Here is a 26,483-nt window from a genome sequence, read left to right as displayed (position 1 = left end):
TGAGCTTCATATAACTAACCTACAACAGATTAATGGACAAGTTCAATCATTATTGTCAGAATTATGTGAATCAAGGCTGAACCAAATAGTTTAAAGATGAATTCTGCATCTTTTTCCTATTCATATTTAATCTATTCACTGTATTTAAACATGTTTTTTCTGCAGTGTCAGGGAAAAGATTAGTATTAATAAAAATAAGTATTATTATATTTAGAAAGTTAGATTTCCCTGGTGGTTGCTAGGAACGTTTCTGACTCATGGGATCAAAATATTTCCAATTTCTATTAATAATTGTAAGTAAAATATATAATAATATAATAATTGTATTAATAATAATATTTCCACACAGTATTGTGAAGTCCAAAAGTCAAAAATGTATTAAAAAACATACAAATATAATAAATTGTAATATTCACAACGTGTTTTAATCTGAGAAAATATTCTGCTTTAACCTTTAAAATAAGCATTTACTCTGCGCTCAAGTTTCCTCTTCCACACGTTTACGATGATACTTAAAGAAGACTGACTTGTTTAATCCCATGAGTAACTTTATTCTAATTTTGTTGTTTTTCATAAAGCATGGTTCGTATGGTTCAACAGCTGTGGTTGGACTCGTACCTGAAGTCCTCCAGGTTCTTGTGCAGGTCCGGCAGGAGTGCGTCCTGTAACACCTGGGTGTACTGTTTACAGAGCTCCTCAGGGATTAACTCCAGCCTCCGCTTCTCTGTGCACACACACACACACACGCACGCACGCACACGCACGCACACGCACGCGCACACGCACGCACACGCGCACGCACACGCACACACACACACACACGCACGCACACGCACGCGCACGCACACGCACACACGCACACGCACACGCACGCACACGCACACGCACACGCACAGACAGAAATAATATCTTATCTTTTTTTTATCACTGCTCCTGCATGAAATGGCGTCTGAAAATGTTATGGAGACACGCCAGAGAGGGACAGGAAGTGAAAGAAAGCTGCTAAAGCGTTTCTTACCTTTCTGACATTTTTACCCTTTTCCTTTAATCTTAAAATACTCCTTATAAACGTACGGCACACTAAATATAATAGAGGTGTTGACCAAACACTTTATTCGGTCTTCCTGCCTGTCATCTGTCGCCCTTTTATCACTTGCGCTGCTCATGCAGCGTTCAAGTGACATGGGAAATCTGAAGTTTCGGACCTCCAACAAGGCAAAGTGCAGTGGAATGCCTTTCAAAGTGGAGCCTCCTATCATGCTGTTACGTAACACCCTTTCAAAATATGATTTACGGGTCCAAGCCTCGTATTTCTACAACGCTGCACTGCCGTGTTCCCTGTTGTTTGAACAGATCTGCGTTTTAGAAAAACATCACAACATTGTCATTTTACCTCTTTCTTATCTATGATAAAGATGTCTAACTGACGAAAGATGTGATCCTAATTGTTCACATGTTCGCCGTTGTTGTCTGTTTTGTTTCAACGGTGCGTTTGGTAATCGTATTTTGAAAGGGTGTTACGTCAGCGTTAACAGCTGCCATATTAGTGGATTTGGGGTAGTTCCACCTACCTCAAATTCACTAGTAGGAGGCTCCACTTTGACAGGCATTCCAGTGCACTTAGCACGAGGTCTGAAACTTCGGACATCCGATGGCACTTGAACGCAGCATTTCTCTCTCAACGCTCGTGTAAGGGGAGGAGGGAGCGTCAGAGGTCAGGCAGAGGGTGGGACTTTGGGGGGAAGCGCTGAGTGCTCTGACTGAGACATGCGAGAAAGGTAAGAATTGCTTTAAAAGCCGACACTGCTGTCTCCGGTCTGTCAGATCTTTACAGTAACAGTACCGTATCAGAGGTGATGATTACTGTGAACAAACCTCTACCTGCCTCACAGCTTTCAAACTCATCTTTACTCACAATTGTTAGTGTTTTATTTTCTATCTGACACGTACAGCGTGAGCACAGAAATCCAGAGCGTTTTCTTTACATCACTGAATCGATTTGGTCGGTGTGAGGTGAAATTTAACAACAAGGTTTCCTAAATCCTGAAGCGTATGTCCAGCTAAAGGTGTGACAATCAACTCAGTGTGAAGGATGTCTAGTTATTAAAAATGATTAAATGTGATCATTTCAGAGCCTTGAAAATCAGTTCATTAGAAGGAACACGCAATAAGCTTTAGGGCGCACTCCCACTGTCCATCCGTGCCGTGCCCCGTGCTTTAAGGTACTTGTCCCCCCCTCCAGGCCCGTACTGCTCCTAGACGCGGTACGGTTGCACTCACACTGGTCAAACGAACTAGACTTTAGCCGTGAAACGTGCTGGGGCACAGTACGCATGGACAGTGTGAGTGCGCCCTTAGTGTCTCTGCATCCGTTACCTAATTCAGCTGCGACTCCATCTGGCACCGGCACTTTAAGATTCTGGGAAAGACAAGCATGAAAAAAAGAGAGAGATCAGAAAATAGACCTTCGTTATTTATTTATTTACTTTTGTTTAAGGGAAAAAGAAATGGCCGACTCACTGCGGTCCGATCCATAAAGAGCGAGTGGAACTCTATGAAGAAGCGTCGGCTCTCTTTGGAGCTGGTTTGTTTGTGCATGTCGGCGTAGAGATAACAGAGCTGAGAGCGGAGAAGACGACAGAGAGAGACATTTAAAATGATGTAATCTCAGCCTGTCGGTTGGTAAAAACACACACTCTTTAGTTCGACACAACACTGAAGTTCCCCTTTAAAGAAGTCTGGTATAATACTGTAATGTGTATCTGCGTATATACCAAAGACGCAGGGTCGAACTGAGAGACAACATGGTGGAGGAAGACTGCGAGGTGAGCCGGCCGAGACTTCAGCAGGTCTATACTCTGGAAACAGCTACACAGTCCGTTAATCTGACAGAGACGGAGAGAGAGAGAGAGAGAGAGAGAGAGAGAGAGAGAGAGAGAGAGAGAGAGAGAGAGAGAGAGAGAGAGAGAGAGAGAGAGAGAGAGAGAGAGAGAACGAGTGAAGAGAGAGAGAGAGAGAGAGAGAGAGAGAGAGAGAGAGAGAGAGAGAGAGAGAGAGAGAGAACGAGTGAAGAGAGAGTACGGATCAATACCACAAATTGCTCCTGAAACTCCACATCAGCCGTCTACATTTGATGTTCATGTATAATTAGTGACGCAGTAACGTTTCTTCGGATACCTGCTCCTGCTGAGAGTCAAAGTAGTCGTCCTCTGCTCCGATGATCTGGGGGTTGAGGAGGTAGGGAGGGATACCCACAATGCACTGAGCACTGGAGTCCTGAGTGACACATTAGCATGGATTTATGTGCACTGACAGACAAACTCTCACACTTATGTATAAACACATTTACCGTACTTTCCGCACTATAAGGCGCCCCGCATTATGAGGCGCATAGAACAGACTCTACAGTCGATACAAACACACAAATGGAAATGAAACGGCTCGTACACGTGCGCACGGCCGTGCTCGTACATGTGCGCACGGCCGTGCTCATACATGTGCAAACTTGCTTTACAAATGCCCACCTCTCCCAAACGGGCCGTGGCCGGCAAGTAGGCCGCAGCTAGGCGTGGTACGGTTGCACTCACACTGGTCAAAGGAACCAGACTTTAGCCGTGAAACCTGTTTGGGCACGGGACGGAGACACAGTGGGAGTGCGCCCTTAATAAGTGCAAAGTTAAGTGTTAATAAATGCCTAATTAACTGTTTATTAGTCACACGTGGAGATTCTCTTGGAGATTAAAAGTCTTTGTACTCAGGAGCTGGGAGGAAAACTGCGTCTGATATCGCTCTGACTGATTTGCATTTTCACAAACAGCCCCTCCGGGTAATTTTAGAGCGCGTGTGTGAAAGAGGCTGTGTCAGAATGAAGAGAGTAGAGTCTGTTCTCACAGTATTCCTCATCATATGGCGCCGTAACACAAGGGCGAACTATCTCTACCCTGCAGAACGAGAACAGAGCTGCTCCTTTGTTTCCCCGTCTTTTATACAGTTCAGAAGCTGCTTAGGATGAAGTGTCTTTTCCGTGACACGTGCAGCTTTAGCCTCAGTCTTTCATGCAATCGAGTTCACATTTAAAACAGTGTTTACAGGTTTTACATGTCTGCGTTAACGTCAGCGTGTCTGCGTGTCTCCGTGCATGTGTGTGAGTGTATTACTGTGTCAGGAGTGTCCTCTGTGTCAGGCGATGAGCAGATGCTGAGGCCGTCCCGTCGGCCGATGTCCGGACTCTGACAGGGCGTCGCTCTTTTGCTGTCTGCGAGGAGGCTGCTGTGCATCTAACACACACACACACACACACACACACACACACACACACACACACACATTAATACACGCACCACTTAAGCCAAATTGATTGTTTAGTCTGGTGCTGAACACTGGGAAATCCCCAGAAAGAGGAAAGTAGGAGCATTTCATCCCTATTTATAGACGCTGTGTTGAATAAAGGGGGAAGTAATTACAGAAGGAGTCTGTGTGTGTAAGCAGTGTTTTCAGACAGGCTTCCTGTTGTTAAATTAAATATATTATTATTAGGCCGAGGCCCAGGTAGTGTGAGTACAAACGGGCCTGGAGGGGGGGACAAGGACCCTAAAGCACAGGGCACGGGACGGAGGCACAGTGGGAGTGCGCCCTGAGACATAAACCCATTAGGGAAACGTTTACTGAGGTTATAAATTGAAATTTCTCATTGACTTCTATACAATCACACTTCTTTTTGGAGCCCCTTGCTGCAAATTATGAATAATTCTTGAAAAATGACTTAAAACAAGTGAATCGACATTAAATCGTCTACCCATGCTGCCTCCAGCAGCTGGCTGAACACACACAGTCAGAGCAGTGAGTGCTTCTGGGTAATGTGGTCCACCACACCCGCTGCTGTAATGTGTCATTATACCCACAGAGTTATTGTTCGCCGAGGGCCCGTCGTTCCTGCTGTCGCCCGGCAAGGACGGAGTTTGGTCCCTCAGAGGAGGCACAACGTCCCCCTCGTCAGCCTCACCATCCTGAAACACACACAAACACACACTTAAAATAATTCAACTTCTTATCAATCACCAGTAAACAAAGATGCTCCTCTGGACTGGTTACGCTGCACAGGTTCTAGTCCAGGCATTCGTCATCTCACGCCTTGACGACTGAAACGCCCTGCTGACTGGTCTGCCTGCCCGTGCCATCCGACCTCTGCAGCTCATCCTGACTGCAGCAGCTCGCAACTTAGGGCGCACTCCCACTGTGCGTCCGTCCCGTGCCCCGTGCTTTAGGGTCCTTGTCCCCCCCTCCAGGCCCGTTTGTACTCACACTACCTGGTTCTCGGCGAATGCTTCTTGCTGCCTATACGTCATCACGCCGTAACAGTGGTGGATTCAGTGGCCGTGATGTAATAACTTATAAAATCATGTCAGAGAAAAGCGTCACATGGAAGGATTCATGTAAAAAATGCATCTTAAGTTGAGTTTCCTACCTGCGATGCTGCTGCTGCTCTGCTGAGCTGCTCCTGCAGCAGTGAAACCTGCTTCCTGGCCTCCTGGACCTCCTTCAGTAGTTTGGGCCGAGGGTTCCTGCCGTACTCCTCCTCCTTCGCCTGAACACAAACACAACCCAGGGTGCAGTGAACCGCACATGAAGAATGAGCTCTGGACGTGTGGGTCAAATATGTGGCTGATGGAAACACGATACAAGTCAAGAGAACACATACTCGACGTGTTTCAGGGGTTGGTAATGTACAACTTTCTTCATAATCACTGTGTCGAAGGAAACACACACATCAGTGCATCACACACACACACACACACACACACACACACACACACACACACACACACACACACACACACACACACACACACACACACACACACACACACACACACACCTGTAGGTCCTGTTGCTCCTTGATTAGCATCTTTTGCAGGATGTCGGCCTTCTGGCTGTGCAGGGGTTTGTTCTCATCCTAAAAGAGGAGGTAAAAAAAGGAAACTTTGAGCCAGAAATAGTCAAAGATGCACCGACATTATTAATCCTGTAACACACGAACGTGACTGAGTGAAGCTTGACGTCCACGCAGAGAGAAAAAGAGAAGTGAAACCAATCAGACTGAAAGTGAAAGAGAGAAAAAAGAAAATATAGAGATATGAGATCACTCTAAGAAGGAACACTTTGTACTTTTATGAATCTCTAGTTGGACACATTCGGTCGACAAAAGAGGATCAATTGTTGACACAGTGCAGTGTTTTGTTTTGTTTCTTTAGCAGAAATGGACTGAAACGATGGGGCTGATTAAAAATAAGCTCCACCGGCAGCTTACAGTTACAAATATCAGAATTCAGGAGCATTGAAGTTTTGTTCTCATCCTAAAAGAGGAAATAAAAAAGGAAACCTTGAGCCAGAAATCGTCAAAGATGCACTGAAGTTATTATTCCTGTAACACACGAAAGAGAGACTCTTAGGGCGCACTCACACTGTCCTTCTGCACCGTGCCCCGTGCTTTAGGGTCCTTGTCCCCCCCTCCAGGCCCGTTTGTACTCACACTACCTGGGCCTCGGAGAATGCTTCTTGCTGCCTATACGTCATCACGCCGCAACACGTCACACGCATTGATGACGTCATGGTGATGCGTGGCTTTGTTTCCAGATCTTTCCGTAGACCTCGGAGTTTTTGTGCGTCTTGTCGACTGTTTTTGAATCTTTTCATCGACCAAATCTGCAGTAAACACTCCACCTCCGCATCACACCAACGTGAACCTTTCACCGCCATTGTTTGAAATGTCCGCGCATGGTCCCTCCTTCTTTTTTCTACGTCCCAACAGGCGCACAGGAAATGACCTCAGAACCACCGTAGGCCTCATGCTCGTACACGTGCTCGTACACGTGCACACGCTCGTGCTCGTACATGTGCAAACGCGCTCTACAAAAGCCCACCTCTCTCAGACGGGCTGTGGACGGTCAGCTGGCCGCAGTTATGCGCGGAGCGGTTGCACTCACACTGGTCAAACGCACTAGGCTTGACCCGAAAAAGCTGTTTTGGCCCGGTGTGGAAGAACAGTGTGAGTGCGCCCTAAAAAGTAGATCTCACACATTCATTCTGCTTCCTTACCACATCAGGCAGAGAGGAGGTGTTGAGCTCCTGGGGGGCGCGCTGCTCCCCACTGGGCAGCACAGGTGAGTTGGGCGCTGAGAGAGAAGAGCTGACCTCTGCCCCTTCCTCCTTTTCCTCCTCCCCCTTGTCGTCGTCCCTCTCCTCCTCCAGGGGGAAGTGAGGAAGCCCCGGCGGCCTCCCCAGCACCGTCAGGGCTACATAGGAACCCGCTGCCAGAGAGAAGTCATGGGAAAGGGATGAAGAGAAATGCTGAGACATGTTTATGAAAAGCATCCAAGCCACCGTGAAGACCTGATCAGCAGAAACCAGCGGGGGGAGAAAGACAAACAGCTGACCACATTAAACGACTGAGAAGAACCCAATAATGCTGATGTATTGTGTCATGAATTACACGTCTTCTCTCCGCGGCAGCTGTACACACAAGTGACCGGGAAAGCCCTCAACCTCAACTCTCTCGAAATGTAAGCTCATATTTATTTCCACAAGAAATTCAGCTAAGCCTCCGAACGCCGTTGTGTTTGACGCAGCACACAGGAGTCGGCCCAAACGTGGATTTCATGGCTCCAGTAAGGGTGGTGGTGGGGAAACTCCTCTTTAATCTCTGCACTCTGGTAAAGTTTTTGCATCAATTTAAGGTGGAATTGTCTGTTTTTATGTGAAGGAAATCCAGGTGCCAGGTGAGAATTCAAGCTCTAAAAATATAATGGATTAAAACATCATCCTCCCGATTTTTGAGCCAAATCATCTTGTACTACGTTTTGTTTACAGCGGCCTCTTTGGCGACAACATGACCTCCATCTCCTCAAGTTCATGGTCACTATATTGACTTTTTATTTTTACGTGTATATCCCAAAAACACCTTTTGTTTTACTACTTCACCTTTTTTAACATGTAGGAATCAAGCAAACCAGCAAATACCCTTCTTTGACGCTCAACTGCTAAGTGGAGACATGGGATTTCTTTGGGACGATGAGTTTTTAAAGCATTAACAGACTTTGGCAGAACATTTTATTGTTTTCAGTGTCTGTCGGAGGTCAGAAAAGGTCAGGTGCCCCCTTCACTTTGTAAACCGGCTTTAAAAATCTGTCCTCTTACACATTTTCCACAGAGACTGTCGGACAGTATGCTGAGAGACTTCAACACTGAGCCAGTGAAAGACGAGCTGTGGCAAACGTCTTCTCCAAATGTGAGTTCGTCCCCTATATGTTACCCTCTTAAATCCACGCACACACACACACACATACACGCACACGCACGCACGCACACATGCACACACGCTGCACAACCAACACAGTCACTTTATTTGGGCTACAGACGAACAAAAGCTGCACTAAGCTTCAGTGTGTCTCCTCATTCAGGCAGAAGACACAGAACTGACTCAGTTTGAAACATTACACCTGCACACGCACGCACGCACGCACGCACGCACGCACACACACACACACACACACACACACACACACACACACACACACACACACACACACACACACACACACACACACACACACACACACATACACACACACACACAATTAATTAATTAAGAGTGTGAATTGATCAGCGCCGGGGTCAAACCATGGAGATATGAATGCAACTCTCTATTAAGAAAGCACAAACACTGATGTATGTGTGTGTATGTATGTGTATGTGTGTGTGTGTGTGTGTGTTCCTTCTCTAATGAGGAGAAGCCACTAATCTTTATTAAAACAGCTTTGTTGGACACTGGAGTTTTTTAAATGTAACTTAGAAAAAACTGGATAAGCTCATAAAGCCTAAAACAATAAAAATGTGTTGTTTGGATATTTCATGATCCAGCAAATGATTCCATGATTCAATGAAAATATATATTAACTGTTAGATCTTTGTCCTTCACACAGAACAGAACAAAGTGATTAGTAACTGCTATAAGACTTTAGCTTAAGTCTTTAGCCTAACTGCTAACATTATATTCTTAAAGCACCATTAAACATGTGATGCAGCAAACTAGAGAAGCTGTTAGAAGTGCATACTCACATTTGATCAGCTTCACCACCTCGATGTGGTTTGAATGTGTCACTAAGGTCCCGTTCACCTGTCAGGAAACAGAAAGCAAGTTTTAAAAGTCCACCATTGTGTATTGCACCAAGGATGAGGTCGGTGATATTCTATATTTTTGTCCCATGACATCATGGTTGTTGAAAAAGCCATATTGGTGTGCATCTCTACACAAGCGCGAGTCAGATTTAAGGTATAGAGTAGAAAATGTAAAATAAAACAAAGCATCTTTAACACAGACTAATTAATTTAAAGTAAGTTATTTAAAGAAAGGGGGCAAGAAAGCCGCCCAAGCCATGAATTATCCTTATATTCCCTAGTATATCCTTAGGGCGCACTCACACTGTGCATCCGCACCGTGCCCCGTGCTTTAGGGTCCTTGTCCCCCCCTCCAGGCCCGTTTGTACTCACACTACCTGGGCCTCGGAGAATGCTTCTTGCTGCCTATACGTCATCACGCCGTAACACGTCACACGCATTGATGACGTCATGGCGATGCGTGGCTTTGTTTCCAGATCTTTCCGTAGACCTCGGAGTTTTTGTGCGTCTTGTCGACTGTTTTTGAATCTTTTCATCGACCAAATCTGCAGTAAACACTCCACCTCCGCATCACACCAACGTGAACCTTGAATGACCTCAGAACCACCGTAGGCGCCATGCTCGTACACATGAGAACCACCTCTCTCAGACGGGCCGTGGACGGCCAGCTGGCCGCAGCTAGGTGTGGAGCGGTTGCACTCACACTGGTCAAACACACTAGGCTTGACCCGAAAAACCTGTTTTAGTCCGGTGCGTAAGGACAGTGTCAGTGCGCCCTTAGTGTCCTGAAAGTATTACATTCAAATAAAACACGGTGTTCATCCCCCGGGCGGTTGTTGTTACAAAGATTATAACACCTCTGCTTAGAAGTCACTTTCAGAGCCAGAGAGGTTCGGTGTCTGATGCTGGAAGAACGAAGGACGTAAATAAGTCTCACCTTAATGATCCTGTCTCCGGTCTGAACACCAGCTCGCATCGCAGCTCCATCTTCAACACGAGAGAGAGAGAGAGAGAGAGAGAGAGAGAGAGCGAGAGAGCGAGAGAGAGAGAGAGAGAGAGAGAGAGAGAGAGAGAGAGTGTGTTAATGGTTGAGCGAGCAGCAGACTAAGTGCAGAAAGCGAGCTTTGACTCTTTCATGGCGATTACATTTGACGCAAAAATAACCTCCACACAGTCTTGCGAGGAGGTGCTGCACTGTCGGATAATGAGGGATGCATGAGTCATTGTTCCTGTGTGTGTCCGCCTGTACTCTGTATCTGTCACCGATGGGGAGGGGTGTCACAAAGCATCGGTTTGGAATCCGGGGGATGCTCACCCTGCACCCTGGTACCACACACTTCAAGTGGGTTATAAGTGCTGACTGAGAGAGATTACTTTGGTATTAGTTCATTCATTGTTTTTAGGATAATACTTCATATTTTACCTTTAAGGTAAGAATTGAAGCAGCTGGATGTTCACAAAAACGCAAGAATCTCAGGATCTCATCTTATCTGCAACCTCTTATCGGGGGTCGGGTCGCGGGGGCAGCAGCTTTAGCAGGGGACCCCAAACTTCCCTTTCCCGGGCCACATTAACCAGCTCTAACTGGGGGATCCTGAGGCGTTCCCAGGCCAGTGTGGAGATCTAATCTCTCCACCTGGTCCTGGGTCTTCCCCGAGGCCTCCTCCCAGCTGGACGTGCCTGGAACACCTCCCTAGGGAGGCGCCCAGGGTTCATCCTTACCAGATGATCCTGAACCACCTCAACTGGCTCCTTTCAACGCAAAGGAGCAGCGGCTCTACTCCGAGTTCCTCACGGATGCTGAACTTCTCCCCCTCTCTCTAAGGGAGACTCCAGCCCCCCTCCTGAGGAAACACATTTCACACGCTTGGACCTGCGACCTGGTTCTTTGGGTCCTGACCCAGCTTTCATGACCACAGGTGAGGGTAGGAACCAGGACTGAGCGGTAGATCCAGAGCTTTGTCTTCCTCAGCTCTCTTTTGGTCACAATGGTGCGGTAGAGCGACTGCAGCTCCGCCCCCGCTGCTCCGATTCTCCGGCCAAACTCACGCTCCATCGTCCCCTCACTCGTGAACATGATCCCGAGGTACTTGGACTCCTTCAGTAATACGTTCAGAAGTCATTTCAAAATATGATTTCCGGGTCAAAGCCGGTCAAAGCCTCGTATTTCTACAACGCTGCAGTGTTTTTTGAACAGATCTGAGTTTTAAAAAAAACAAACAACGTCATTGTCATTTCACCTCGTTCTTATCGATAAAAAAAACGTGATCGTAATCGTTCACATGTTCAGCCGTTGTGTCCGTTTTGTTTCAACGGAGCTTTTGGACCCGGAAATCTTATTTTGAAAGGGTGTTACGTCAGACTGAACAGCTGGAACTGGAGAGAACGGCACTGAGGGCTTTTCTCGATGGAAAAGATGCTTCTCTCTTCTTCTGAGTGAGTTCGGCAGCGCGTGATGGACAGATGGTTCATCCAATCACATGCCAGGTATGTTTTAAAAATGCCCGCCCCTTTTATAACAATTTCCAACGGCGCCTTCTTAAATGCTTCTGTGAAACAAACCATCTGGCGAGTCAGGTTATAGAAGTAGAGCTTCATTACGTCAATGAGGTTCCTCACAAGTACAGCAAGACAACATGTGAGTGTTTGTTTTTGTACGTGTGCATGTGTGTGTGTGAACCTTACCTTCTTTTACCAGCTGCACAAACACTGGGTTGTCTCCGCTGACGGTCAGCCCGAAGCCATTTTCATCCCTCTGGATTATCACACAGCGCTGGACAAGACCTGTCATTTACACGAGTAGACACACATCAGGTTACATCACGTGCCACCAATGGTATAAAGAGATGAGCTTGATATAAAAGTGGATGTGAGACGTGTGATCCGACTTCATGGCATGTTGTTCATGCTCTTCCATCTTGTGGGAAAAAGTCTCCACACAGGAAGTGACAAATCAAGAGACTGAAGCAGAAACGGTTTTTAAATAGAAGCCTCCTCTCTGTCCAACAACAACCAGACTCACCAGCAGGAGATGTTGTTCCTCTCTCTCTTTGATGTCCTTTCTTTAGTTATAGAATAATAATAAAAATGCTTTCTAAGTGTTGTTCCGGCGAATCATCCCACGGTCTTTTTCGGTACTTACATCGAATAAGTCACATTTTAGTGTATGAACTGTTAGCGGAGAAAGCCGGGAGAGTCGCTAACAACCGGACGTGGCTAACAGTGATTAGCTCGGGGCAGCACGGTGAAGGCATTCAAAGGTCTTTTTTAACCACTAATGCTGCTGAAAATAACAGCAAACCTCTGCAGCAGCATGAGAAGAGTCCCTACACACACAACAAAGCACCAATGGGCTCCTTCCACTGTAATGGACTTTACTATGAGAGGAGCTGGTACAGGGGCCAGTAGGTAAGTCTTTAAAACACTCTTTTAATAAACTCTGGCTTCACTAACTACGCTGTTGCTGCTTTGTTTTCTGTGTAGGAACTTCTGTCGGTCGGGATCATGAGGCAACTCAGGGGACATCCACACAAACGCGGGTATTTTTGAATCTGTGTGTTTCTCTGTTTTACGTCCTTTTGCCCGCACGTAACCGCAGTTGTTGCTCCTGAAATCTGAGTTTTTTGTAACCGGAGTCCAGGTTGAACTTTTTTGGAGAAGTCCGGGTTTCAGAAATCACGTGTGGACAGGAAAACCGAGGGAAACCGTAATTTGTTGTCGACATTGTTTGACGTCACACTGTGCGACGGTAAACGGTCTGTAGTCTCCATGGAGCGTGTGGAGCGCTCTAGACCTGACCAGCTGACGGAGGCTGATTTTGCGGTTTCATGTGGACGGAGATATTTTTTATCACACCGGTGGTTTGGACGGGAATTTTTGTTAAACTGGGGGCCATAAAAGTTAATAAAATACCTGTGTTCGTGTGGACTAGGCCTCAAAGAACGGCACCTACGCAGCGCTCTGTATGCAGGACTGAGAACTGCTCCTGAGCACCGATGGTGTTTAAAAACTCCACAGGATGCCTTTAACTTATTTACATCTATTAACCCACGCTATGTTCTGGTGACAGTTTGGAGAATCCCATGACCACATGTACTGCAAGTCCTCGTGACCCAGTGAAACCAGTGCCTCCACTTTGAACTCATTCATATTCTTACACACTTTGCTAAGACCAGATCAAGGAACTGCCATCAGGGACGTTCTTCCTGTAGCCACTGAGGAAGTTTAGTGAGTCACAATCTGCCTCAGTGTTTTCTTTCCCTTTTCCTTCTCCCACTTCAAAGACTTATCGGAGAGAGCTGAGTGGATAATTGGTTGTGTTCTGGAGCCTCCAGGGTGAGGGAAAGGGCAGGAAGGATTAATGTCGACCCCGAAAACCCAGGCAACCACCTTTACGACTTGTCTCTGCCGACACCCTGCACCATCTCTGCTCACCCCTGCACCAGCCCCCGTGGTAACGACTGTGGGACAATTGTTCATGGCGAAAACATGAACCGAAAACCTTTATTGAATGTTACAAATGTCATTTATATCAACGTTTACTCACCGAACACAAAGCTGTGCATTTAATTAAGTATTTTCATTATCTGCCAGATACTTTCCTGATTGATCTATTGTCATTTTGAACTATGTTTGAATGTTAAATGCGACATATTCAAATTGCTTGTTTTGTCTGAGCTACTGTCCAAAACCCAAAGATACTAAAAAAATAAGATTAGATACTAAAACTTGAAAACTTACTTCAGTCAGAAATGCTGCTACACTTTAACACTGTTATCACTTATCACTCCTTATCACTTCTTTACTTTGTACTTATTTTATTTAACCTGCTGCTAAACTGCACGCTGCGTATTGTTGTATATTGTATAAACCTGCGTTTAACCACAATGTCTGTTGCACTCTGTCACATTTAGTTATTGTTTGATTTATTTTACGTGACCTTTATTTTGATTTGATTTATGTTTTTATTCTTATTGTTACTCTGATCCTCTCCCATCTTTGTATTGAAACTGTTGCACTAATAATAATAATAATAATATAATAATAATCATTTCTTGAATCTTGAAATGCTGTTCAAACTCTGAACTGAAATAGATGCTGACTGATTTTCTGTTGGTGGATTAATCGACTCAAGATTTAAAGCTATAGTGCGTAACTTTTACCGCCCCCTAGAGGATTTCTGCGTTAGTACAACGATACAGCCGGCGCCTCAATATGACGTATGGCCCAGTGTAACATGCCCCTCCCCTCCCCACCGCTACCCCTGCACCACCATACACGATTTTTATGCTTTTTTGCAGAACAGTCGATGCTAAAAATGTATTATTATAAGTTTTTTTTGTGCATCAGAAACACAGAATACTATGTTTAGTTACTCACTTACTTACTTAGTTAGTTTCCTGTGCGCTAGCGCGGGAATGTCCCCAACTACACCAAATACAAAAAGAGCAAATACTGAAAAATACCGCGAGGTGTAAGAGGAGTCGAACGGCTTAATCAGCGTTGCATCATCTCCTCTTGTAGGAGCTCGGGTGAAACGGATATTTACACACACGCAGAAGTTACGCACTGTAGCTTTAAGGTCTACATTTAATCTCAACACTGTGGAAACAAAGTTACAATAAGAAAGTACTAAATAAACTCATTTTAAAAAAGGAAACACATCTGTTAGTTAGAGTTAAACCATCACAATGGATCTGCAAAGAAACAATCACTTACAAAACAAAACACAAGCATCAAAATCAGAGGAGAGAAACAAACGTGTGTCTTTACCTGTCGGGTCAAACTCATGTTTGAGGGAGACGGAGGATTTCTCATTCTTAGGTTTCTTGTCTGCGGGGTCCTTGTTGAGAATGCTGGGGGTCCTGGAGAAAAACAAAATATGAAAATAAATGAATAAATATCTCTTTCGTTTGATCTGGACAAAAACGGCTAAATGCGGTTTCCGGGGGGGGGGGGGGGGGGTTATTATGTGCCGTACCAATTCTTCTTGAAGTCTCTGATGACGACAAGACTCACTTACGGACCACACAAGATGTTTTTATTCTTTTAAATGATTATTTTTAAACCTCTGGACGAAGCCAGGGTATCTGCCCCCTCCCCCCTGTTCCCAGTCTTTATGCTAAGCTAAGCTAAGCTAAGCTAAGCTAAGCAGGAAGATGTCTGGGATGTGCAGGAGTCAACGCTAATCCTAAACAGGCGATCAGAAACGTGAATATTGGGCCTCCAGCGAGAACATTTTGGTATTCTAACCCAAACTTTCTTACTATTTTTTTATGGTGGATGAACTAATTGATGACTCTAAAATTGCCCGTAGGTGTGAAGGCCCCCCTCCTGAGGAAACACACTTCGGCCGCTTGTACCAGCGACCTGGTTCTTTGGGTCCTGACCCAGCTTTCATGACCACAGGTGAGGGTAGGAACCAAGATTGACCGGTAGATCCAGAGCTGTCTGCCCTGTGATAGACTGGCGTCCTGTCCAGGGTGGACCACGCCTCACGCCCGATGTCAGCTGGGATCGGCTCCAGCACCCCCCCCCCCCCGACCCGGGATAAGCGGTTGAAGATGAATGAATGAACCGAAACACGTAACATGCATGTAAACACTAGCATAAAAACACATATTCAGATCTTTCCTCATATGGAAGACAGTTTCTTTTGCTACCATTGGTGCTCTCCGATCATGTTCACACTATCAGAGTGGAAATATAGAGTTAGTTAATGTCTTATTCTGACTTTAATGACTCCGTGTACTCCCTCTCTCTTGGTATTTGTTTAATATGCATGGCCCTCGTGGGACCACGGTATATTAATAGCAGAGGTTGCCCCGGTTCTTGTCCCCCCCCTACAGCTCCTCCTACCCGTTCCACAAGAGGGGGTTTTGTTTGTGCTGCTGTTCCTCCCTCGGACAATGGGGGCCCTGGGCTTTTAACAATGGCTCCCACGTCAGAGCCAACTTACTATACTGTGGCTTTGTGGGACACATTCCCGGAAACGGAGACCAGGGTTCTTGGCTCTGCTCCAGTTTCCTGAATGTGGGAGAGGGCTGGGAAAAAAGGGAGGAGGGAGACTGGAAGAAGAAGGAGGAGGAGGAGGAGGAGGAGGAGGAGGAGGAGGGGAAGGCGCACAAGTGTCTTTGAGGGAAGACAGAAGACTAGGGCTGAGGACATTTTAACTCCCAGAGTGTGTGAAAAATCCTAACTAAGATCACGGTGCGGAGAAAAAGGGATGAAATTAAAGACGGAAAACCAAATAAACTCCAGTAAATAGTGGGAACTTCCTGAGACGCAACAATCGTTGTAATTACAGACGAAAAAGATGAGATTATGTCAAGTAGACAAGTGTTACGGGGATAACCATATCTTTTTCTTTCTGATTGGAGGGTCCACTTAGGAAGCCTCCTTGCTGCGGTTGCAGGAGATTAGCAGTTGATAAGACATGGCGAGACGAGGACAGATTGCATCCTGCTCAGTGGGTGGCAGCTAAGTGCGTACTGGTGGATAAGAGGGAGGAATTCAGCTTGAGCTCCAGATATTTAAGGGCACACTCCCACTGTGCGTCCATACCGTGCCCCGTGCTTTAGGGTCCTTGTCCCGCCCTCCAGGCCCGTTTGTACTCACACTACCTGGGCCTCGGAGAATGCTTCTTGCTGCCTATACGTCATCACGCCGTAACACGTCACACGCATTGATGACGTCATGGCGATGCGTGGCTTTGTTTCCAGATCTTTCCGTAAACCTCTGAGTTTTTATGCGTCTTGTCGACTGTTTTTTAATCTTTTCATCGACCAAATCTGCAGTAAACACTCCACCTCCGCATCACACCAACTTGAACCTTTCACCGCCATTGTTGTTGTTGTTAAATGTCCGCGCATGGTCCCTCCTTCTTTTTTTTATGTCCCAACAGGCGCACAGGAAATGACCTCAGAACCACCGTAGGCCTCGTGCTGGTGCTCGTACATGTGCGCACGCTCGTGCTCGTACATGTGAAAACGGGCTCTTCAAAAGCCTACCTCTCTCAGGTCGTCCACGGCCCGCTGACCACAGTTATACGCGGAGCGGTTGCACTCACACTGGTCAAACGTACTAGGCTTTAGCTGAAAAAACGTTTTGGCCCTGTGCGGAAGGACAGTGTGAGTGCGCCCTAAGGCTTTTCCACTAGCTAGCTACACCTGAAAACAATCGGATCCTACATGCGACACCCTTCACGCCGCATGCAAAATTTGAACCTTTGTGAATGTAAGAAATATTTATTATAACATATTCAAAAGATGACTAACATATGTACTGAGCAGGACATTTAGCAGGTGAAAAATAAACTGGAGAGAAGGTTTTTGAACGACGTCAAACTGCGTTTCCTCTCTTATCAGCCGACATATACAACAATATAAAACATACGTGGAATAAGCTGATTTATGGAAGTTTATGTTTGATAAATCCTCCGGTCTACGCTCTGGATCCATGTCCGTCAGCCTCTTTAAAAGGTCGTTAAAATCAAAAGCATTTTTCTGTTGTTCTGAAGCAGCAAAGGTTCAAAAGTTCACGGCTCCACGATCACAAAAGTATAAAAAACGCTCACGTGAAAAGTTTACTGGCTGTAATAAAAAGGGAATCATTAACGTACTCAGTGTATTAGCGTCACCCCGTCTGAGATAAACGCCTGCGTGCTGATTTGTTCAGACTTTCTCTACTTTCTCACTGCACAGTTTCAAAAAGAGGAACAGTAAAGAAAAGAAACATGCAGCGATCTACTTGTGCCTCAAATGCCAAAAATACCAGACAATTCCTCTGGGATGATAACAGCAAAGCACTCCAGCGCTCCAGAGGGCCGGAGACAAGAGCCCGGAGGAAGAAGCTAAAACTCCACACACACACAATAAATGCAGCAAGAAATCCTGAAATATGATTTATGCCTCACTAATGGACTGACGATACATTGGATGTGGTTATATTTTTACGTTTGGTTTAACTATCTTACAGTCCCCCCCCCCATGCTTTAAAGGAAATGAACTAATACACACACTACCATCTCTTTAACAGCTCGTCTTGTAACACGGTCAGTGATAATTCTTGTTCCTCTGGCTAAATCATCTCATCTCATCTCATCTCATCTCATCTCATCTTCAGCCTCTTATCTGGGGTCGGGTCGCGGAGGCAGCAGCTCCAGCAGGGGACCCCAAACGTCCCTTTCCCGGGCCACATTAACCAGCTCTAACTGGGGGATCAGTAGAGCCGCTGCTCCTTTGCGTTGAAAGGAGCCAGTTGAGGTGGTTCAGGATCATCTGGTAAGGATGAACCCTGGGCGCCTCCCTAGGGAGGTGTTCCAGGCACGTCCAGCTGGGAGGAGGCCTCGGGGAAGACCCAGGACCAGGTGGAGAGATTAGATCTCCACACTGGCCTGGGAACGCCTCAGGATCCTCCAGTTAGAGCTGGTTAATGTGGCCCGGGAAAGGGAAGTTTGGGGATAAGAGGCTGAAGATGAGATGAGATGAACTTTTCTTAAGAAAAAAGAAACTTCTCCATATTTACCAACGTTACCAGTTATGATCTGAAATATGTGCAAAATGAAACGTTCGACGGTGGGACATAATCTGTGCCTTTTAAAGAGGGGATACATTGAAAATGACAGAAATAACAGCCTGGAATAATCTGCATCTCACTATAACTTTTGCTAGGAAATCAAAGTTGTTTCGATTAGAGAAAACCCCGGGACATCCTTCTACTTTTTCACTTTTATTTCACTTATTTTTAAAGAGACAAAAGTAATCGGTTAAAGGAAAAACACTGATGTTTTATATTTCTCTGCTGTAAACAAACCCAGACCAATGCAAAGACCCAAAACAACCATTCGTTCACCGGTCTGGCAACACTTTGAGAGTCTCTACGTACTGAAGACTTTAACCTTTTGAGCACTTTCACTTTCTCCGGGCTTGGCGCTGCATTTGTTCACCAACAGGGTGAAAGAAAGGCAAACATTTCAGAGCTTTGGGAACAGAAATGCAGTCGTTTAACCATTAAAAACACTGCACCTGGCAGAGCTTGCAGGTGCAGTGTGTACTGTGTATGTGACGTGTACACTTGTGCATGTCGATTCAAATATAAATATTATTTTAAAGCAATTAAATCATCTAAAAGTGGAATATTAGCATGTTTATGTTGTGTTTGGGTGAGACATTGTAGTTACACTTTACAGGTCATTTGCTTACTGAGCTACACTGACAATCCATGCTTTAATTAACTTTTTGTGGTGGTTTTGCATTTATTTTTAGTCATTTTGCATCATTTTGTGGTGGTTTTGCATCTATTTTTAGTCATTTTGCATCTTTTTGTGGTGGATTTGCATCTGTTTTTAGTCATTTTGCATCTTTTTGTGGTGGTTTTGTATCTATTTATAGTCATTTGCCATCTTTTTGTGGTGGTTTTGCATCTATTTTTAGTCATTTTGCATCTTTTTGCGGTGGTTTTGCATCTATTTTTAGTCATTTTGCATCTTTTTGTGGTGGATTTGCATCTGTTTTTAGTCATTTTGCATCTTTTTGTGTTGGATTTGCATCTATTTTTAGTCATTTATATGAGTGATAACTTTGTGTTTTTACTTTTTAATGAGGGTGCACTGTTGCAGGCCGTAGTTTTGGGTGGCTTTGAAGAAGCAAAACAAACGTCGAGCTGCGGCATCAAACAAATGAGGAAATAAAATAAAGTAATGCTTCGAATTATTGTTTAAACTAAACTCAGAATAGATCCTGTGAGTTCCTGTAGAGGCGGTTTTGGTTGGTGGCCCATCCTGCAGCCATGTCCGTCCGGAAGGGGCCGGTGGTCTGGTGGACCCGACAGACATTGTTTAACGGTGATGTCACCACTTCCCGTCAGAGCCCGGGGTAGGGTGGAGAGGAGAGGGGAGGCGAGGGGGGTCGGCGGGGCGGGAAAACACACACATCAGCAAAACTGTGTGACAAAGAGCAAAGAGCTGCTCCACGGCCTGCTGGCATTCAGGTCGATGACAGGCGCTCGATCTGAGCATCGCTCCGACTCTGACTGTGTCATCAAACAAACAGATGAACGAACTAATGAGTCTGGCAGCTTTTGTCAGGTTGGAACCGAAGGCAGAGGTACTTCAGTGGGATCAGACATGACGTGATGTGTTGCCCGACCACATCTGAAGTCAAGAGCGTTGATACCTGTTCTGTTTAGCCGCACTCAAGACGCCTCCTCCTGGCTGCACGAACTCCGTGGGCCAAAATTACACGTATAGGAGTCTGCACGTGTTCTCCTGATGAACTACGGCAGCAGTTTGTTACAGCTCCTAGTCCAGGGGGAGGCAGTCCCGGTCCTGGAGAGCCCCTGTCCTGCATGTTTTAGGTTTCTCTCTGCTCTAAGGGCGCACTCACACTGTCCATCCTTACCGCGCTCAAACAGGTTCCACGGGTAAAGTCTGGTTCGTTTGACCAGTGTGAGTGCAATCGTACCGCGTCTAGGAGCAGCCAACTTGCCGTCCATGGCCCATTTGAGAGAGGTGGGCTTTTGTAAAGCACGCATGTTTTATATTTTGTGTGTCTTTGCCGTCATTTTGTCTCTATATCGTCGTTTTGTGTCTATATTCAGTCATTTAGAATCTCTTCGCTGGATGTTTTGCTTCCCTACAGTCATTTTTTTGTCTCTTAGTGGTAATTTAGTGTAAACTTATAGTCAGTTAGCATCTCTTTGTGTTGGTTTTGCATCTATGTTTTGGTCATTTTGCATATTATTGTGGTAGTTTAGTGTAAACTTATAGTCAGTTAGCATCTCTTTGTGATCATTCTGTGTTTCTGACGTTATGGGCCCCTGGGCCAGTGCCCGGTTGATCCATTCAGTCACCCATCCATGTCTGCAGGAGAGGGTGGTTTTAGTCCATCCCCTGAGGCTAGGCAGACAGGAGAACATGTCCCATGCTGGGGGTTGTCACATCCAGACGGTAAAATATCACAGATGTTAGGAGAAACCTTGCAGGCCGCTTAAACCGAATTCCTCTCACTGAGAAACCCTTAAACCACGTCCAAGAAGTGACCTAACCACCGTTGGAGTTGGCACAGGATGTTGCCGGGCAACGGAGCCCTTCTTTTTTGTAGTACAGTCTTCAGCTGCGGTGGAGAGTGAGAACTGGACTTAAGTACAACTTTGAGGTACTTTTACTTTACTTGAGTGTTTGAATTTGACGCTGCTTTGTGTTTCTACTAAAGTTCAGAGGAAATATTGTACTTTCTTACTTCACAGCATGTATTTAACAGCAGGACGTAGGACTGGGTGATGTGTCCCAAATCTTCTGTCCCGATATACTTTAGGTCCTTTTATATCTGGATGACAATCTATATCATGATGTACATGGTAAAGCCTTTTTGTATACTCCCGTATTCCATCAGCCTTAGCCGATACGCACTGACGGTTTTCTTGAGCCGATACGACTTTTGCTCCTCAATTTACATCATTTAAATAACATGATGATAACAAATGTTACGAATCTCAATTTAAGAAGAGGAACAATTATGAAACTTTAAAAAGGCGTCTCCAGCGACACGGTGCAGTGGTGGTTAGCACTGTCGCCTCACAGCAAGAGGGTTCCAGGTTCAAAGCCCAGCTGGGGCCCTTCTGTGTGGAGTTTGCATGTTGTCCCCGTGTCTGCGTGGGTTTTCTCTGGGTTCTCCGGTTTCCTCCCACAGTCCAAAGACGTGCAGGTGTTCGGTTCATTGATGACTCTAAATCACCCGTAGGTGTGAATGGTTGTCTGTCTCTGTTCGTCTCTATGTGTCCTGTGATAGACTGGCGTCCTGTCCAGGGTGGACCCCGCCTCATGCCCGATGTCTGCTGGGATCGGCTCCAGCCCCCCCACGACCCCGACAGGGACAAGAGGTTGAAGATGAATGAATGAATGAATGTCTCCAGCAACAACAAAACCCTAATATCGGCCGTTCATACCCACCAGGTGGATGTATCGGTCTATCACTGCAGATCAGTGTCGCTGCTACTTTTATCTCTGTAGAATATTCTTCAGTAAAAACACTATAAATCTTTTATACTTTTGCAAATATCCTTATTCTTGTTACTCATCTTCATCTTCATCTTCAGCCTCTTGTCCCTGTCGGGGTCGCGGGGGGCTAGAGCCGATCCCAGCTGACATCTGGCGTGAGGCGGGGTCCACCCTGGACAGGACGCCAGTCTATCACAGGACACATTCTTGTTACTAGATCAGCTGATTGATTGTTTGATTGTTGTCTTGAGCGTCTCCCTCCTTTAATCCCTTCCTTGAGTCTTGAATAAAGGTTTCAATAATTGAATTGATTTTGTGATAATGACTTAGAAAAACGTCCACATCTTGTGATGATGTCATTGTTTGTTAAATGCTTATTTTTCCTGTAATAATAAAAGTTTGATACACCAGTCTTGGTATAATACATCTATCAAATCTAACCTGAGCTGCAGATCTGTCTGTGAAATCCATTTCAGGGTGGATTTTCCCTTTAAGTCCGTTCTTCGGTGTCTCATGCTTTCCACTCGCACGCTCTGTTTTAACTATGTATGGGCTTTATGTGGAATTTGTGATGGAAACATTACGGAGAATCCAAACTGCACCAGGAGAGGCCCGGAGTCTTGTTAAAAAAGCAGCAAAGCAGACGAGCGGCTCCGTCCTCTCTGCAGGCCGGAGGTCAGGAAATCAAATGACTCGGTTTGACTCTGCGAGGCGGTCATGTGGGCCTTTGTTTTGGCCTCTGCTCAGAGGAAACTCCTGATTACCCAGCGTAAAAATACACAAGTGACTGATGCGGGGTGGAATCTGAAAATCTCAGAGTCAAACATTAACCTTTAGAAAACAATTCACCTCATATGGTCTTGGAGAGAGAAGTGTTTCAGGTTGGTACGGACAAACTCCACAGCTGCGAGACTTTATCAGGGACGCACTTCTCTGCCAACAACCGGGCCAAAAACGTCTCATTCTCAATAAAGGGGGAGTTATATGAACCCCCAAAGGTAAATGGACTTGTACTTATATAGCTCCTTTCTAGTCTTCTGACTATTCAAGGCGCTTTCACAGTGTTTGTCACATTCACCCGTTCACACAGACATTCACACTGATGGCAGTGGACGTCTACAGACCATCTAATCTAACCATTCACACCACATTTACACACCCATGCGCAGCACGGGGAGCAATTCGGGGGTTCAGTGTCTTGCCCGAGGACACTTTGACATGTAGACCGGGGAAGGTGGGGATCAAACCGCCAATCTCACAAATGGAGGACGACCCACTCTCTCACTGAGCCACAGTCGCCCCGACAAGTAGCAGGTAGCTTCCTCTAACCTCCTCCGTACCTCAGGTCTCGCGGCCCGGCCATGTCTCTGTAGTGACAGCTAGTGTTTGTGTCAGCGTGGCTGTGTGTGTCTGTGTGTCAGCGTGGCTGTGTGTGTGTGTTGTGAGTGTGTGTATGAATGTATACATATGTGTGTGTGTCTCTGTGCATGACTGTGGGCTCTTTTAACTTTCTTCTCCTGATTTTATTGGATGTTTCTCTGTTTCTGTACATCTCTGTGAGGCACTGTGCGATACTTTCTGTATGAAAAGCACCAAATAAATAAATAAAGGTTGATTTGATTTGATCATATAATCAATTCGTACTGACATGCACAGCTTACTTTGACCTGTGTCTGTGTGTACAATGCTGCAACCTGTTGCAAATGCATGCTGTCAGTGAGACTCGTGGACTCTTTTATGTTTCACACATAAAGAATAAAAAAAGAAAGAATAAAGAACGTAAAAGAGTGCACAAGTCTCACTGACAGCATTTGCAACAAGTCTGCTGGACCCCTCTAGGACCCTCTGTGACGAGTATATGAATACTAAAGGACGTGTTTACACAAAGAGGTTTCCATCAGTCCACCTAGAACAGGGCTCTGCAACCCGCGGCTCCTGGCCCTCACGCGGCTCTTGATATAAACAATGTGAAAATAACGTGGTTTTTTTTGCACCATTGACGAGGGAAAACATTTGATCTTGGAGTTCAAGGTGATATTGAAGAAATATTAGGTGGAAAAAATGCGTCACATCCTCGGTGTACGGCCCAGCGCCTTTCCCTGCAGGGGGCTAATGTTGAGTTGGTGACCCGCACTGATGCTGGATACATCCCTCCAAACATTAGCAAAGTAAAATAGTGTTTCGTGAATATATAGCACTGGTAGGTTCCAGGTTTGAATCCCGGCTGGGGCTCTTCTGTGTGGAGTTTGCATGTTGTCCCCGTGTCTGCGTGGGTTTTCTCCGGGTTCTCCGGTTTCCTCCCACAGTCCAAAGCCGTGCAGGTGTTCGGTTCATTGATGACTCTAAATCACCCGTAGGTGTGAATGGTTGTCTGTCTCTGTTCGTCTCAGCTCCAGCCCCACGCGACCCCGACAGGGGCAAAAGGCTGAAGATGAATGAATGAATGATGGTGGCTTACCTGTTTGCTTGATATGTGGTGAGGAATTAGCAAACAACCACAATTTTAGGACAGGTAACAAAGCCAGGTAGCAGTACCTACATATAAACCTTCATAAGCTGCGACATCAAATCTGTTTTGTGTTGAAAGGAGCCAGTTGAGGTGGTTCAGGATCATCTGGTAAGGATGAACCCTGGGTGCCTCCCTAGGGAGGTGTTCCAGGCACGTCCAGCTGGGAGGAGGCCTCGGGGAAGACCCAGGACCAGGTGGAGAGATTAGATCTCCACACTGGCCTGGGAACGCCTCAGGATCCCCCAGTTAGAGCTGGTTAATGTGGCCCGGGAAAGGGAAGTTTGGGGTCCCCTGCTAAAGCTGCTGCCCCCGAGACCTGACCCTGGATAAGAGGCTGAAGATGAGATGAGATGAGATGAGATGGCTCCAGACACTTTTTATCTGGTGTCACAGGAGGCAACATGGCTCTTTTGATAGTAAAGGCTGCAGACCCCTGACCTAGACCATAAGGGTCTCAGCCTGGGGTTGTGCTCTTTTCTCAGAGGTTAATAGGAATAAAAAAAATGTGCAGGAGCCTCAAATATAAAGGTGACCATATGTAAAGAATGAACCAGTCCAGGAGAGTGCCCCCTGCTGGCTGTGAAGGGGAGCGTGTCATGAGGATGGGAAAAGGGGAAAACCGAGCCCTGTCTGTTCCGCTTTGGATTTAAGAGCCAACTTTGTTTGTTGTTTTTACGAACTCCGTTGAGAAATCTGTGAATTTCAACTTCCCTCGAGTTTCCTCCTATAAAACATTGAGAAATAATCTAAATTAAGAGCTAAAGTTCATAACTAAAGGCTTGGTTAAAGTTCGGCCTCCCTCCTGGAGGTGAAGCATCTTTATTCACAGAGAAAATCTACTTTTAATGTTAAATTCATCGCCGATCCTTGACGCCAAACTCTTCCCCACACCACAGCGACGTGAAGAGGGCAAACCTAAAGAACTAACACCTTTTAGCAACTTGGAGCTTTTTTTGTTTAATCATTTGATGCCGAATTCACCAAAACACCCAATTCAAAGGGGAAACATCGTGTATTATGTTATGCATCATGTGTGTATATGTGTTTAGTGCGATAATGCAGAATTTAGGGGTTTTCTAATGGAGTCTGGCGCCATGTTTCCATTAAAAAACTCATTTTAAATTGCAAAAACGTTTGAAAATGTGTCGTTTACAAATAGAAACGATACAAATAAAGACTCTGAGGGTGTGGAGGGGGGAGCATGTCCTACCTGTCAGTGAGTGTTGACTGTGTGCCACTCATTGGGGCTTCCCTTACGAGTTTCCACCTTCACCCGAATAACATGTTCCTCATCAGCCCCGGCTCCTGTGCCTTAAATCGGCTCCTTTCGTTGGTCTTCTCGGTGTCCATCCATGCCCACAAACCCCGATGAGTGCTTGTTTTCCCCCCCAGCACACGGTGTTAAAACCCCGCTTACTCTAACGGGAGTGCTGGCTGAAACATCCAAGAGCACATGAAAGAATAAAGTGACATTTATTCTGAATAATCCAAAGAGTTGAAACAGACGCAGCCGCTTTGGTTCTGTTCTGGGTGGGAGTGGGTTTCACTGGAGAGCCGCTGGCTACAGCACGGACATCTGGGAACGCGTCAAACTTCTGCTCCAAACTCGCTTCGGATGTTTCTCCAAGAGTCCAAACCTGGAGGGTATATATGTCTATGTTTCCCGGGGAGGTTCTTCCAGGATACCCCAGCTTTGTTTCGGATCATCCAGGGGAGGAAACGCGTCAAACTGCGGCTGTTAAAATCCAAAATGAACGTCCGGAGTCCAGAGTTTGTGCAGCATCCTCCTCCTCCAGGTCCTTC

General features: G+C 45.8%; 1 protein-coding gene across 1 annotated transcript in view; it reads right to left on the bottom strand.

Moving 5' to 3' along the window:
- The window catches only part of arhgef12b (Rho guanine nucleotide exchange factor (GEF) 12b), a 41,040-nt gene extending 14,557 nt beyond the window's left edge, over nt 1-26,483 (bottom strand). Inside the window, exons 1-15 of the mRNA XM_083927172.1 lie at nt 25,891-26,483; nt 14,947-15,038; nt 11,860-11,958; nt 10,112-10,161; nt 9,115-9,172; nt 7,096-7,307; nt 5,876-5,953; nt 5,465-5,584; nt 4,902-5,006; nt 4,158-4,277; nt 3,178-3,276; nt 2,775-2,885; nt 2,521-2,619; nt 2,377-2,419; nt 619-724 (exon numbers count right to left, since the gene is read on the bottom strand). Coding sequence (XP_083783298.1) covers nt 619-724; nt 2,377-2,419; nt 2,521-2,619; nt 2,775-2,885; nt 3,178-3,276; nt 4,158-4,277; nt 4,902-5,006; nt 5,465-5,584; nt 5,876-5,953; nt 7,096-7,307; nt 9,115-9,172; nt 10,112-10,161; nt 11,860-11,958; nt 14,947-15,038; nt 25,891-25,922 — 1,424 coding nt within the window. The 5' untranslated portion in view covers nt 25,923-26,483. The remainder of the gene's footprint in view (nt 1-618; nt 725-2,376; nt 2,420-2,520; nt 2,620-2,774; nt 2,886-3,177; nt 3,277-4,157; nt 4,278-4,901; nt 5,007-5,464; nt 5,585-5,875; nt 5,954-7,095; nt 7,308-9,114; nt 9,173-10,111; nt 10,162-11,859; nt 11,959-14,946; nt 15,039-25,890) is intronic.

The sequence above is a fragment of the Echiichthys vipera genome (genome assembly GCF_963691815.1).
Source record: "Echiichthys vipera genome assembly, chromosome: 14".
NCBI classification, from domain to species: domain Eukaryota; kingdom Metazoa; phylum Chordata; class Actinopteri; order Perciformes; family Trachinidae; genus Echiichthys; species Echiichthys vipera.
Note: the sequence above shows the minus strand (reverse complement) of the source record. Positions and strands in the feature narration are given on the sequence as shown.